Genomic DNA, 14,903 nt, shown 5'->3' on the forward strand with positions numbered 1-14,903 from the left:
CTGCATTGCTATAAAACTAGCAGTTCTTGAACACTATTCTTGACATGCATTAGAGCTGATATATTAACAAGGACCTCAATTCATATGTGAGGCAACGTACACATTCCATGCTCTCGCCGACCATATAAAAATAACTTGCTGGGCTGGATTTGGCCTGAGTAAGGTTTCCTCCAGGAACTCTGGTTTCCTCCCACCGTCCAAATCAAACACAAAGAGGTCAGTTGATGGAGCTAAAATTTCCATGACTCTGTAAGTCTCATCTTACTGTGCTGTGGCGTTTTGATGATATTGGCCCTCAATCCTATCAGAGTCACAATCAGAAACTTATACTGTCAGTGATTCTTGTAGTTGTTGTTGTGGCAGTACAGCCTCAAATAATGGAATATGATAATAGTGAAAGCAAAACATGAGCAATAGAAAAACTGAACGAAACACCAAGGCAGCCATGTTGTGCCCTAGGTAGCTGGGATAAACTCCAGACTCCTGAAATTATATTAGTAGTATGTAATGAATGAGATGAGATGAATAATCAGCAAATCTAAATCCACAAACCCTGTGTTAGTCTGATGGTCCACTTTAAAAATGTATACTTATTAACAATATATACCCTTTAAACTTTCAAATATACTGCTTTACTATTTATAACTGAGTAACTTTAATTCGTGTTTTTCTCACCTCTCATTCTGGCCCAAGTTCTTTAACTATTGATTAAAAAGTAAAAATGGCACTTTTTTTTATTGCTTTTGGCAATACCTACCCCTGGTGGACAAAGATTTAAATTACAGCCTTGTATAGTTTTAGTTTGTTTTTATCTTGAGATTTGGTGACCATCGGGTCGTATTGATCGTATATTCTCTAGTATCAAAGGTCATTTAAACACATATTTCATAAAATAGTTACAAAGCAAGAATGTTGCTACACTGCCCCAAAACACATTGAAAGATATAAATATATATATATAGTTAAATATAGATAAATATCTTTGGTATTCTGTGGAATACAGCATGACTTTAAAGATTAATTCAAAGATGAACAGATATCTGGAGGAAGATTTATTCAGCGTGACAATACAGCTTTAACATCTGTGATCAGCAGGTGGCGCTATAATTCCTTTCAGCATTTCCTTCAAGGCATCTGGATGTAAAATGTTTCTGTGACAAACAATGAACGCAAATCATTCAACAAAATGACACTAGACAATATATTATGATTTTGGAACTTTTTTAAATGCCACTTTTGTCACTGTGTCCATTTATATCAAGTTTATGCAATAATAGGAACGCAGTCGTTGAGAAAAAGTGATTTAGAATATATATTTTTTTAATTTAACCTGTAACTGAAACAGTTGATGTTGTTCTAAAAGCTCAACTTCTGCAATGGTGTGCAATTAAACCAATAATGGTTGCGAGCTGTTCTTACTGATAACAGAATGCAGTAAAAAAATACACACACTATTGATTTTCGAAAACTACAAATCCTTACTTATTCAATGGGTTTTAAGCTTAAGCTCTTGTTAACACAACGCTTTTTAACCCCTGTCACCTCCGCCAAAGAGCGTATTTTTCCCATGTATGTACAAAGTTGCATCAGTGAATATTTTTCTTTTTAGAAAACAAACGAACAAACAGACAGTTAGTCGGATTCAAACGATTTACCCGAATGATGAAATGAAATGGTCAGTAGATATTTGTTCCTAAACCTCCATGAAATAGTGTCCTTGCATGAAAATAGCTAAAAGACAAAAATTCAAATATTATAGAGCAGAGAGTGCCATCTAGTGGACAACAAGAGGAAGTATATTGCATCATTAAGCTTCATCGATCCATCACTACTTGCCAGTTTGAGGTGGTCTTCCTTTTAACTAGAGTTTTATTGAAAACAGAATTGTGTCCTTCGCAATGATAATTCAAACATTATAAGTTGCTGCATTTGTATATATACATAAATATATATACAGTATATATGCTGGTGCAGTTTTACACTGCCATTGTGGAGTCCATTATCACTTCCTCCATCACCGTGTGGTACTCTGCTGCAAAAGCTACAGACAGACCGCACCAGATTATCCGTTATACGTCACCGGGACATGGAGGTGTTGCAGGCAGGATCGTAGCTGACCCTCTCACCCGGGAAACCTCCTGTTCCAACTGCTCCCGTCCTGAGATCGATACAGACCAGAACATCCCGGACAAAGAACTCTGTCTATCCGTCTGCTGTCCGGATCATGAATATTGCTTAATTTAATGAAATGTATTTTATTTTATTTGTTTCTTTTCATTTAATTCATATTATTTTATTTGTATATTCTGTAATGCCCACACAACACATTCAAGTGTTGTGTTTAAAACGCTGGCAAAAATGTTTTGTTTTTTATTTGAAGTGGTGGAACCTATTGTTTGTAGTAACTCATGTTGGATTTATTTAATAAGTAGATTTAAACAAACTTGCATCTTCTTTCCAGATTGATTACACTTCAAGTGACATATATGTTTTGAATTTAATTAAAATATCACCATCAGAACTTTAACCAGTCAAAAAAGTCCTAAAATGGACTTGAAAAATGAAAATAATTTAAAAAACATTGGAAAATAGATGTTGAAAAACTTTTGTCAACTCCTAGAACGAAGGGGAAATAAAGCTGTTCCTCTGAACAAACGTTTCTGTCAATAAGATCAAATCTTCACTTTGAGGGCAACACCGTGTGCATCGTGCTGCGTGATGACTGACACTCCCACAAGTCAGCGTGTCAGCAGGAGGGACGACTTTCCCCACCAAGTCAAGACTTTGCTCTTCACTTCTCTCTCAGAGTGACAGACATCACCGCCTCCTCCCAGAGTCAAGTCCAGGGTAAGAACCTCTCATCTCATCTCACGCGCTTCTACGTAAACCAGGATAACAATTTTGATTATCTCTTGATGTTCAGTATCTCCATGTTTCACTTGGATGAAGCGTTCCCATGTTTTCCTGCTCTGGGTTCAGATTGACCGACATGGACCGGCCATCAGTGGAAAGAGAAGCTAAAAATAAATAGCAGAAGCCAACATCAGCCTGCATGATTATAGGTCGTGTTGTTAGTGAAATAAAAAGTCAACATCTGACTGTGTTTGAACCGCACCGTAAGTTAAGACAACAGAATGATCATCATCTTCCTCAACGCATCTGTCCCCGGCATTTTGGGAACAAAACGATGATGCTGCATCAGGACTAGGTTTGAATTGGCGACAGATATTCAAACATTTTTTTTGTATTGATATATATTCTTGTTACTATTCTGTCCTTTTTTTTTGTGACTAAATTATTTTAAACCTCTCTCAGAACTCGGGTTCCATCCTGAGGTAAATCAAAGCTGCCAGATTCCTTAATTATAAGAAATTAAATGAAAGCAAAACAACTTTTTGAAGGTGCAAGTACCTGTTGATATTTGCCTTTTGATGGATGGGTGTCTGTTAACATTGCATCTTTACCTGTGTAGCTGGGATAGGCCCTCGGATTAGTAGGAATGTCATTTTCTTTTGGTGCAGTGTACACGGCTTGAAATCTTTTGTGATGAAGCAAGTTTTCTCTTTAACAATATAATGTAAATAATGGCACAGGAACAGACACTGTAGGAATATTCGTGCAAGGGGTTTGGACTTTGGTCCGGAGAGCTACAAGTATAAGAAACCCTTGAATTTCTGGGATCTATTTTTCCTTAATCCACTATAGTCTTACTTCAACTGTATAGTGTCTTGAGATGACTTTGTTATGATAAGACACTTAAATAAAATGGAATTGAATTGAACCCTGGAAAAATGTTTTAATTGTACATGTATTTCTGTTATTTTCAATTGAGGAACACTTATTTGATCTACAACAACAGATCATGGCAATATCCTGATGGTTTTCTTTTGTCCCAAAAAGTTTTCTAGCCATAGGTGCTGACCACTGCGGACTGATTGTATTTAAAAGAGGGAAATATACCCAAACTAAAAGTAAACATCACTTCTCATTATGTGATGATCCACCTTGTCCGTGAGCCATTTGTCTCTTTCCGACATTCGCCAACAATTGTCTCAAATTACTATTCAATTTTGAGAGGAACGCAGAGGGAGAACATGCAGGAATCAAACCCTCGGGCGCTCCTCTCTAACGCATATTGAACACGCAGCCATACTTAAAATCTAAAAATAAAAAAGAGGAGTTGGAACATTTGGCGAAACTGTTGCCTTAAGGAAGGAGTAGCTGTGCTTTGCTGGACGTATATGCGATGATGTTTAGCAAACATTTGTGGAGGATAGGAAACGTTACGGATGCGCCACTATTCTCGGGAGTTTTCTCTCGGCGAGCCCAGCGACATCTGCGCACAAGGAATGTCCTGTAATGAAGCCAGCTGAGGCGGTTGATGTGGTCGTGTGCCGTACGTCTAGTTGGCCAAAAGTAGCCTGTGGTCAGTAGAAATTCGCTGCCCACCCATTCACACTGTGTGTTTATAATGACAAACATGGGTCAAGATGAAAGGATGTTGCATGTAGGCTGGTTGTGTAGCCGTGTGTGCGAGGAGAGCATCAAAGAGAACTTTTATTAACTTCAATCAATCCAACGATGAATTCATAATATTAAAGCAGCAATAGGTCACATTTAGGGATGCAAAGATCCGATACTGGTATCGGGAATCAATGATTAATAATACAACAAATGCATGTCACAGAAAACTCTCATTGGAATTCAATAAATCCAGCATCAGTCTCTGTCATACTAATGCAAGTGTTTCTTGTATTGAAATGGTGTTTAAAACAAGAGGTCTTCAAGCATAGCTTTTGTGAGTTGGATTAAGACTAGTTTATTGGATTTGTTTACATCATTTGTGTTGCTCTAATCCAAGATCATAGAGTGTTTCATCAATTTATATTTTATTGCGGAACCGAATTTAGTTCAGGGGTTTCTGTGATTACTGTTCGACAATAGCGCGGATATTTACACTGTGTTCCATATTATCACTTTGATACAGTATTTTGTTACTTCAATGTCTTCATTTTTTCAGATTATAGTTTTTTAACTGTAATTTAAATGTATTTTCCTTAAGTTTGCAAAATTCTGATAACACTTTTAACCTAAATATGAACTCTTTAATTTAGTCATTTTTGTTTTTTATTACAAGCCTGACCAGTTTTATTTCACGAAGAGTTAACATTTTAACACCGGTTTAGCCCAGACTCAAAGTCCAGCTTTTGTTATTGGTATCGGAACAATATAAGTCGGATCGGTGCATTTCTAGTAACATTAAAAACATTGTTTCCCTCTTTAGCATAGGATCCAATATGGAAGTGTAACTGCAATGCTGTGGCTTCTCTGTTGCACCATTGCCACAATCCACATTGCATTTGTTTAGTAAACTAGATAAAGATAAAGATTTATTTTTTCATCTCCCTGGTAACTTAAATACATTTACCTAATATAAAAAAAACGAATGCTGTAAAGCAGTCTGGTGTTCAAGTGGAGACTCGTAGGAATCTTTCATATGGTGTTCTACTGCTCAGAATTATTGCAATCATTACAGTAAATACGATAAAATAATGATGTTAAAATGCGATGTAGTGCTGCTTTGAGCGAAAAATATATTTGATTTCCAATCAAAATGATAAAATATTAGTGTGAAATTACATTTAAAATGAATGTATTGCCAAGAAACATCCCCTGAAAAATAACAAAAAGAATACATAGGCTAAATTAGAGACGACACAACTTGGTTTCAGTCACCATTTAGAAAACAAGTATTAAAGTAGATACTTCGTTAAAGGTCCCTCAAGGTTTTTCATTGGTGTGTGGAAAACAAAGCAATACATTTAAAAGAATAAAGTCATTCTTGAATCAAAAGTGGACTCAAGATATGACTGTGGCTGCTGAGGTGAAGAATAAACATCTTTCTTTCCTTTAGCCTCCAGCAGTGGCAACTTACAAACTTCCTGCTGCACTTTGACGTCTAAATAGAAAAATGTGTCTTTTGCCTTTCCGTCAGTTGAAGTTGACAGCAAGAGAATCTGAAGGATAACTTGAAACAAGATCATTGTTCTCTGAAAAACTTTCTCTTCAGGGCCTTTGACTCATCTTTGAACGGTCAACGTCTTTAAGTTCGTTTCATTCCTTCTCGTTTCAAAGTATTGACCAACATGGTCTGACAGTTATACAAACTGGACGTCCATCTGTACGTCATTCATTTCCGAGACAGCTAAAAAAGAGAAAACAAATGAAAATATTAAAAAATCAGTAGGACAGATGGGTGAACAATATAATAACAGATAGTAACAGAGTTTATCAACTTTATAAAATTACAAATGTTTAAAACGCTGGAGGGATGAAGAGATTATTTTCCATTAACTACCATAACATAGATGGCAACCAAACCAAACCCTTCTTTAGAGTATACGTTTCTAAATACCCCTTACTTTGTACTTTGAGAATATCAAAAACATGCTAATGAACTTTTAACAATACACACTACATCTCTTAATATGCACTGTGTAAATAGTGTCACTGTTTTATTATGTTTAAGATTTTATTTCAGATTTTATTTCAAGTCTAATGTAGGAAACAATACTAATATAAATTCCTTGAAATAAAAATAATTATAATTCTGATTCATTAGCATCACTATGTAACATTTTAACTATTTAATTCATACCAACAAAAACATTTATTTACTGAATAATTATAATTCATTAATAAATACGACTTTACATTTTTCCCACACCGTTGAACGCACTATAGCCATTTCTTCTCTATAACCTGTGTTGAGAAAAGTTCATTCGTGTCATTTTTAAACTACAATAACAAATCTTATTTTGGCAAGGTTAAAAAAGGGAAATAAAAGGTAATATATATTTCAAAACCACATTTAGTTGAGTTTAATTTGTGACATAAGCAGCATCTACATTGCATCTTGTCTCATTTTCATTGTTGAAGACAAAATATTAGCTAATATAATATTATAATATAAAGGAGGAGAAATGGAATCTTGGTCGAGACGACTATAACTGCTTGAGACCAGGTGAAACAGAGAGAGAGCGAGACCCGAGATCAATAACACAAAAAGGTGGTCTTGTGACCATGACCAGTTTACGCACTATATTAAGGAACGAAAAGACGTATAGACAGAATTCATATTAATTATAAAGAAACAATTTATCTATTATTTAATGTCTCAAAACTGTAATTCATTGTTGGTTCAATAGCAACAAATAATAAATATAGGATGGGATTAATTGATGCTGAACTAGATGCTAATACTAATGCTATTTTGTTTTTTAAATACAATTTTATTTATGTTTAAGATTTATTTTTTTCACGTTTACTATTACACATATCTACCTAAACAAATGTCTAATTGGTGGAACATTCAGCTAATAAATTAATTCTGATTCTGGGATAATAACTGCATTATGATGATTGCTACAAGTCTAGTATGATGCTAAAGCACACATAAATAACAATCTTATTCCTGGAAAAAAATTTTTCCTAATCTACTATGTTAGCGAAAAATACCTCACCCCAGGTGTATTCACCAGCTATCCTGGGTCACCTGAGACGTTCCAGGCCAGTTAACAAACATCGTGTCCTGGGTCCGCCTTCCTACTGGTGGGACACCTCGTACCTGTGTCCTGTTTCTTTTGATGGTAAAAAAAAGAAAGAATACCAGTACAAAATATTAGTCACACATTTTTCAATACTTTCAATAAACGGCCTATTGTAAGAACTATATATTTATGTTTGATATTTTGTCTCTAAAGTTTGTGATTAATGGCAGTGACAAGAGTCGGGGACAAGTTGACTCAAACAAAAACATGTCTGGAATCACTGAAAATTCACTTTCTATGGGTGAAATGTGGAGGAGAGAGAGACACATTTACTGGAGATGGGAGGAAATGTGGTTGGAGTGAAAAGCTGTGGTGTTCAGTTTTTAGGCCGTCTATGAAGACTTTGCCAGGCATGTCTGCTCTGTTCTTGTTTCAGCGCTAAAGCATCTTGTTCACTGACGTTACATTCTCCAGTCCAGGTTTTGGCTACATAGCAAAACCACTGTAACGGACTTTTTAAAAATAACTTTAAATGACAAAAGCGTGCAGCTCTAACTAGCTTGCATGTAAACACTAACATAGATTTAGTTAAACGTTCCAAAAGAGCATTCTACTGCATTTCGATAAACATGTAATTTCCTTTATTTTTCTGGCCACACGTATATCTATCTCACTGACATCTCTCTCAGGAAATTATGTTTTGGTACTGCCTGTCAACACAAATCAGTTGCAACTGTCACTTTCTGACATTTTTAATCTTGTTTTTCAGCCGGTTCCTTAAGGTCAGATGCATACAAAGATAAGGTGATGCAATATACCTGTATTCACAACCTCACAGCACTTCAAGGCATCAGCAAACATCTTTATTTAAACTTGTTTTGCTGAGATTCTCTTGATTGATACTTTGGTGATTGGAAAAATGTATTTACTTGTTGATATCCACTCCTTTCAGCCTGTGTTGCGAGCGTTTACTCCGGGAACTCTGGTTTCCTCCCCCAGCCAAAAACAATCAGGACTTAAAGGGCACCTAATGTGCTGATTCAAGTGTCTCTTGAATTGTTCTAGGACCTCTTTTATACTCATCAGTATGTTTCTTTTTTCACAAAACTCTCATTTAATAAAGATATTAACATTAGAAAATAAGCTTAAGCCCCGCCCACTTAAAATGCGCTGTTTTGGCTGAGAAGAAGTCTCGTCCATTCAACCACGCCCACTCTGCTCTGATTGGTCACAAAACACAAGTTGCATTCAAGGACTCACGTAAATTTCAAACTCACCCCTGAAACTCCCGTTTTGTACATTAAAAACTAATAATAAAAATAAGGTTTGATGCTTACATAAATATTTATTTTGTTTCACAATTAACATGTAAGTTCTTAGCTGATTTAGGGCTTCTAGAGGAGGACACCTGCACCAGAGTGATGTCAGAATGTATAATTTAAACAGGAGAGAACTTTATTAAGTAATAACTTCAAAACGGAGCAATGTCATGATGAATGAACTACTGCATTTTGAAGAGGACAACTTCAACATTTACAACATGTGAGTAGGTCAGGAGAGTTGTGTTTTCACATTAGGTGCCCTTTAATCGAGAAGTTACAGTCTTTTATTATAAATATTACTAAAATTATGAATGATTTTCAGACAATTCAACATCGATACATCTTTCTCTGTCAACATTTCTAACAAGTAGATCAAAAAGTACATTTTTCTCACTAGTTCGGTTTGGATCTGTCGTCCCTCAGGATCTTTTCCATGCCGGCTCGGTCAGACTGAGGTGAACCACCCTTGCTCGACAGCCATGTTGCTATGGTCGGTGTGGACTTCGGTATTGCTGCTGGCTTCACTGACGTCTGCAGACGAGGAGGAAGACGTCAGGGCAGGTACATCTCACACTGAGAGCCTAGTCCAACATATAAACAGTCATAGTGGAACAAAATGTTGCACATAATATCATACAATCGGTTAACTTCTGGTCTATAAAATGAGAAAATTAAGGCTTTCTGAAGCTTTTTATTGTAAAAAAAAGGGATTGGGGCTTAGTAAAAGCAGCCACATGCATTTATAACCACTGTAAATCTTTAATAAAAAAAAAGCCATGGTGAAAAATAGACTTGTTGTTAAATAGAAATGAGCAGATAATAAATGACCTCACAAACCTCTTCTACCTCTATTTCTGAATGTTTAGGTTGCAGCACTGCGGTCAATGATCTGGTCTACATCGTCGACGGCTCGTGGAGTGTCGGCTTCGGTGACTTCGACACGGCTAAGCAGTGGCTCATCAACATCACCAGCCAGTTCGACATCAGCTCGCACTACACGCAGGTGATGAAGAAGATGATGATGATGATGAAGATAATGCCTTCATTGATTGAACAGCATCATCATGATGAGATATATCCGACTCTCCTCCTGCAGGTGGCTGTAATCCAGTACAGCGACACTCCTCGCCTGGAGATCTCTCTGGGTCGCCACCAGAGCGCCGCTGAACTCATCCGAGCCATCAGAAGTGTCAGCTACATGGGAGGAAACACACAGGTAGACACAACCGTTGATCGTTCCAGTGGATTGATCTATTCCTCAAACATGTATTTTGAAGATGTTCCAACCACTAAGAGATCTATCAGGTAAAAGTTTGGGCAAACTTTAAGTCCGGGGACCAGCTGTGGCAGTTGGATAATATTTAATAATCGCAATATAAACTGCTTTGTTTGTGCCTTGACCATATTCTTCAAATCTGCGTGGATTGTTTGCACATTTCCGTAAATCTACACTGACATAAAACAAAAATTCACAAGATTCTATGAATTAAAATATGAATAGATGGTTTGATTTCCTAAATAAAAATGGAGTTTCAGACACCTCATTTTACCATTGTGTTATCTTAGGGTCAAGGTGACCCAAAGGCCCGAAAACAAATGTTTTTGGGGGATCCTTGTGGTATCCACTTTAACCCTGAGATAACACAAGGGTTAAGGTCTTTAACTATAAAATAAAACACATAATCGTAGAAGTTAATGTTGACAAAAAGGATATTTTTCTCTATATTTTACATCTGTTTTACTATGAAAAAGCCTCTTATACTTGTGTTCTCCAGTATCTAGGGTCCCTTTCATAAGTATTCAAATATTTCTGTAGTTCCTTAAGGATTTTCCAGCAAAGTGTTTCCAATTTTTCTGATCCTAATCCTGAGACCATTCATCACAGAGAACAAAAAAGACCTGTCACCAAAATAATGGCCATTGACATTTTCCATGTTTTTCCTTACTGCCCCTTAATCAAACCTCAACAAGTAGAAACCTTAACTTTTGTGTTTTCAAGACGGGCAGAGCTATCAAGTTTGCGGTGGACCACGTGTTTCCGACTTCCCAGCGAGCCAGTAAGGTCAAGAACCGCATCGCAGTGGTGGTCAGCGACGGCAAGTCTCAAGACGATGTGGTAAATAAAATAAGAAATAAAACAATGTCTTTTAAATTCTTATTACAATTTCCAATATTTATCCTGTCAATCCCGATGAAAACCTCATATTTAATAAGGCTGTGTTTCCCCAGGTGGACGCCAGTATGGAGGCGCGAGCCGAGGGCGTCACGCTGTTTGCAGTTGGAGTTGGCAGCGAGATCACCACCTCCGAGCTGGTGTCTATTGCCAATAAACCTTCATCCACCTATGTGCTTTATGCCGAGGACTACACTAACATTGAGAGGATTCGGGATTCGATGGAACAGAAGCTTTGTGAAGGTAACACAGTTTTTATTATAAAATAACTTTTTAATCGAATCAAAAAAGTTTCAGTTTGCATTTATTTAACTTATACAATACGTGGACGATGTCAATGAGGGAAAAGCATATATTTTTTAATACATTATGTGCATTTAGAGGGTGTCATGTGTTTAACTTGTATCGCATGGTTTAATACAGTAATAATAAAACATTAATAGTGTAACGACGAAAAAAAAAAAAAAAATGTAAACCTAAATTTCCACCTCTGCATTTACCTATCAGGGATATTCATTTTTAATATAATATTCGTCCAATCCCTTCTTTTTAAAGCACTAAACACCATGAGGATGAATTGTAGATGGTATTATTGTTATTGTGTTTTTTTTTTTTTTCATACATGAAAACCTTTTATCTATTTATACATTTTTAAATATATTTATTGTCATTTTCTCATGTCAAACCAAACAAAACGGAAACACATAAATAATAAACATTACTGACAAAACCAGACAAAGTAATTAAACAATAATTACAATTAATATTGTGTTATTGCTATCTGAGTATTGTTTTGATTGTTTAAGCGCTTTGTGACCCTGGTCTTGAAAAGCGCTATATAAATAAATATTACTTACTTACTTACTTATTGTGTTACTTTCTTTACATCAGATCTCAGTTATTGGTTACGTTGAAGGAAACACAAAGAATGTATAACGCCTTCCATTTTTCTTCCTTCCCAGAGTCTGTGTGTCCAACAAGAATTCCCGTCGCGTCCCGTGACGAGAAAGGCTTTGAGCTGATGGTCGGTCTGAACATCCCGTCAAAGTCGGAAAAAATCCAGGGTTCCCTCGTTTCAGAGACGGCCTACAATCTCACCTCCTCGGCCGACATCACCGAGAAGACCAGGTGGGTTTTTCGTCTTCTAATCTGCGGCCGTTGATTTGAATTCATCGACGTTATCTCTGCACCAGGGAGATCTTTCCAGAGGGCCTCCCTCCATCATACGTCTTCGTGGCCACCGTACGTCTGAAGGGAGCCTCTGGAAAGCTCGCCTACGATCTTTGGAGGATTCTGTCGAAGGAGAACGAGATCCAGGTCGCTGTCTCGTTGAGTGGGAAAGACAAGACGGTCATCTTCACGACCACAAGTCGCATGAAGAGGGTGCAGCGAGTGGTTTTCAGAGACGAATTTCAGGTCAGATTTCAAACTCTTTAACATAACAATAAGTTTGTTTCCCCCACTTGTCCTGAGAAGTTGTCACGAGGACGTCACATGAAAGACAGAATAGCATTTTAAAATGATTTGATTCAATTCACCAGCATAAAACATTTTTTTTTTCAAAATATATGTATTTTCCTCACATGATGAACTTAATAACTATACATAATATAATAAAATGTGTATATTGTGCAAGGGAATGCTACAATAATCTGTGGTCTGATTGAGGTTATAGCAAGAAAATCATTGTAATATTTAAATAGAATAGGATGGATAAATCTGAGCGATAAAATTAAATATTAATTAAATAACATGTGGGTTTAAAAAATACAATATTGGTGTAAATGAACCAATAAACAGAGGCCTGTGTTTTCCATTTTTTTTCCAATTACTATTTATTTAATTTGAATGTTTCCTGAATGCTTTTTAAATAAATTTAATTTGATAATATAACAAAATCACACATGACAAGATTAAGATAAATCAACAACAACATGATTCTTTAAATTATCACGGGTATAATATTTTAGTTTTGTTCAAAGTCAGTCTCCATTACAGGTAAACGTAACATTCCAGTACAAACTTTATTCCCCAGCAGGAAAGTTAGTCCCTCAATGTGTCGCATAAAGAAAGCGTGTCTTTATTGCCGTGGTAGCGAAAGGTAATAACATATCCTGTCAGGTTGTTTTAACTCAGTTCTGCCCCCTGACTTCCCTTCTGAGGATATAATTATGTGGAGATTTCGTCTGCAGAAGTATGACTTGATTTGGTTTGATGTGGCTCAAGGTAGAAGCCTGTGATTTTTTCATTTGGAGATGATGGTTGAGGCGTGGTGGCCGAGGCCGGTGCCAGCCAAACAATTGGAGCTCTGTACATCCCTGCCATGAGCTTCTTGTGATGGAAAATGAAAGCTCTTCGGGGATTTAATTCTTGAAGGGACATTTATTCACGGAGCATTTCTAAATCAAGCGTTGCTGTCGGAACCAGAGTAGGAAGCTCACGCAGATCTGTTTCGCCAGCAGAGGAACATTTTGACAAGTTAATAATTGTTTTACAGTCCAAGTGAAATTAAAGAAAGGTGTCTTTCACACGAACAGGCTCGACTGAATGCATCTTTATACTTGATAATTAGGAAAACAAACAGTCTTCAGCTTTATTTTTGTCCTCATCACAGTCTCTCTATGATGGAAAGTGGCATCAGCTCAAGCTTTTGGTCCGAGCGCGCCAAGTCACTGGTTTCCTTGACGATGAACTGATCCAGGAAATGTCTCTGGATCCTATGGAGCCAATTTACATCAATGGAAAGACACAGGTGGCTAAGAAGAAGGGAACAGACATCACTGTGCCTGTGAGTCTAAAGTAGGAATGATGCATGCTGTCATGAAACAAAAACACTTTAAGTATCTTTTATTTTCTTTATTTTTCATAAAATGAGATTATAAATGTCAACCCTTTGTTATCCATCCCTCCCTCCCTCCCTCCCTCCCTCCCTCCCTCCCTCCCTCCCTCCATCCATCCATCCATCCATCCATCCATCCATCCATCCATTCTTCCACCCATCCATCCATCAATTTATCTGCCCAACCATCCATCCTTCCACCCATCCATCCATTGATTCCTCCCTCCCTCCCTCCCTCCATCTATCCGTCCACCCATCCATCCATCCACCCATCTATCCTTAAAACAAATAAAAAAGAGAACCCAAATTTATGTTTGTCCAATTCCTTAAATGATCCCTAAATGAAAGCTTGATTAGTTTTTCAGGCTGTTTTAGTATGTTTTGACATTAAGCTTCAACATCTGTTGCTATTCCTTCGAATGCTAAACACTACTGCTTCTCCGCCCGAGGTTCCGTAATGGTCTCATTTGCTACTCAGGTGGAGATCCAAAAATTGCGTCTTTACTGTGATCCCCACCAAAGTGAAAGGGAAACAGCTTGTGAGATATACTCAGTGGTAAGACTTGCATCTTTTTTTTACTTTTTTTGTTTAATCCTTAATAAATCTGATCTGATTTCCTTTTTACCTTTTCTAACTCTGCGCAGGACGATGCAAGGGTAAGTGAAAACGAAGTAAATATCCCATTTTTTAAATTAAAAAAGTAAATATCAACGTTGTGTTTCCATAGTGTCCATTGAATCGAACAGCCACAGAGGAAGAGGAAGACTGCAACTGTGTGTTTGTAGGACCACCAGGGCTGCAGGGGCCTCCAGGGAACATGGTGAAACATTCGTATTTACATTATTAACCTGTGCAAACCGAGGCTTTTTATTTGTCGAGAACATATGAAAATAGTTTTTCGCCTCAATTCTGTCATTGAAAAGTTATCAGTTAGCGGCTAAACCACATTGTAGTCAAGTAAACCTTAATGGGCCTGTTTATTTGGACCTCACTGTTATCTGTTTGTGTTTGCACATTA

General features: G+C 37.0%; 1 protein-coding gene across 1 annotated transcript in view; it reads left to right on the top strand.

Annotated features, from left to right (window-relative positions):
- The first annotated feature begins 2,740 nt into the window (after positions 1-2,740).
- LOC148081746 (uncharacterized) overlaps positions 2,741-14,903 on the top strand; it is a 57,435-nt gene continuing 45,272 nt past the window's right edge. The window contains exons 1-12 of the mRNA XM_087788756.1: positions 2,741-2,847; positions 9,296-9,433; positions 9,739-9,875; positions 9,969-10,088; positions 10,872-10,988; positions 11,102-11,288; positions 12,008-12,173; positions 12,239-12,461; positions 13,660-13,833; positions 14,363-14,440; positions 14,530-14,541; positions 14,613-14,705. Of these exons, the coding sequence (XP_087644882.1) occupies positions 9,352-9,433; positions 9,739-9,875; positions 9,969-10,088; positions 10,872-10,988; positions 11,102-11,288; positions 12,008-12,173; positions 12,239-12,461; positions 13,660-13,833; positions 14,363-14,440; positions 14,530-14,541; positions 14,613-14,705 (1,389 nt within the window). The 5' untranslated portion in view covers positions 2,741-2,847; positions 9,296-9,351. The remainder of the gene's footprint in view (positions 2,848-9,295; positions 9,434-9,738; positions 9,876-9,968; positions 10,089-10,871; positions 10,989-11,101; positions 11,289-12,007; positions 12,174-12,238; positions 12,462-13,659; positions 13,834-14,362; positions 14,441-14,529; positions 14,542-14,612; positions 14,706-14,903) is intronic.

This window comes from Callionymus lyra, chromosome 4 (genome assembly GCF_982586985.1).
Source record: "Callionymus lyra chromosome 4, fCalLyr1.hap1.1, whole genome shotgun sequence".
NCBI lineage: Eukaryota > Metazoa > Chordata > Actinopteri > Syngnathiformes > Callionymidae > Callionymus > Callionymus lyra.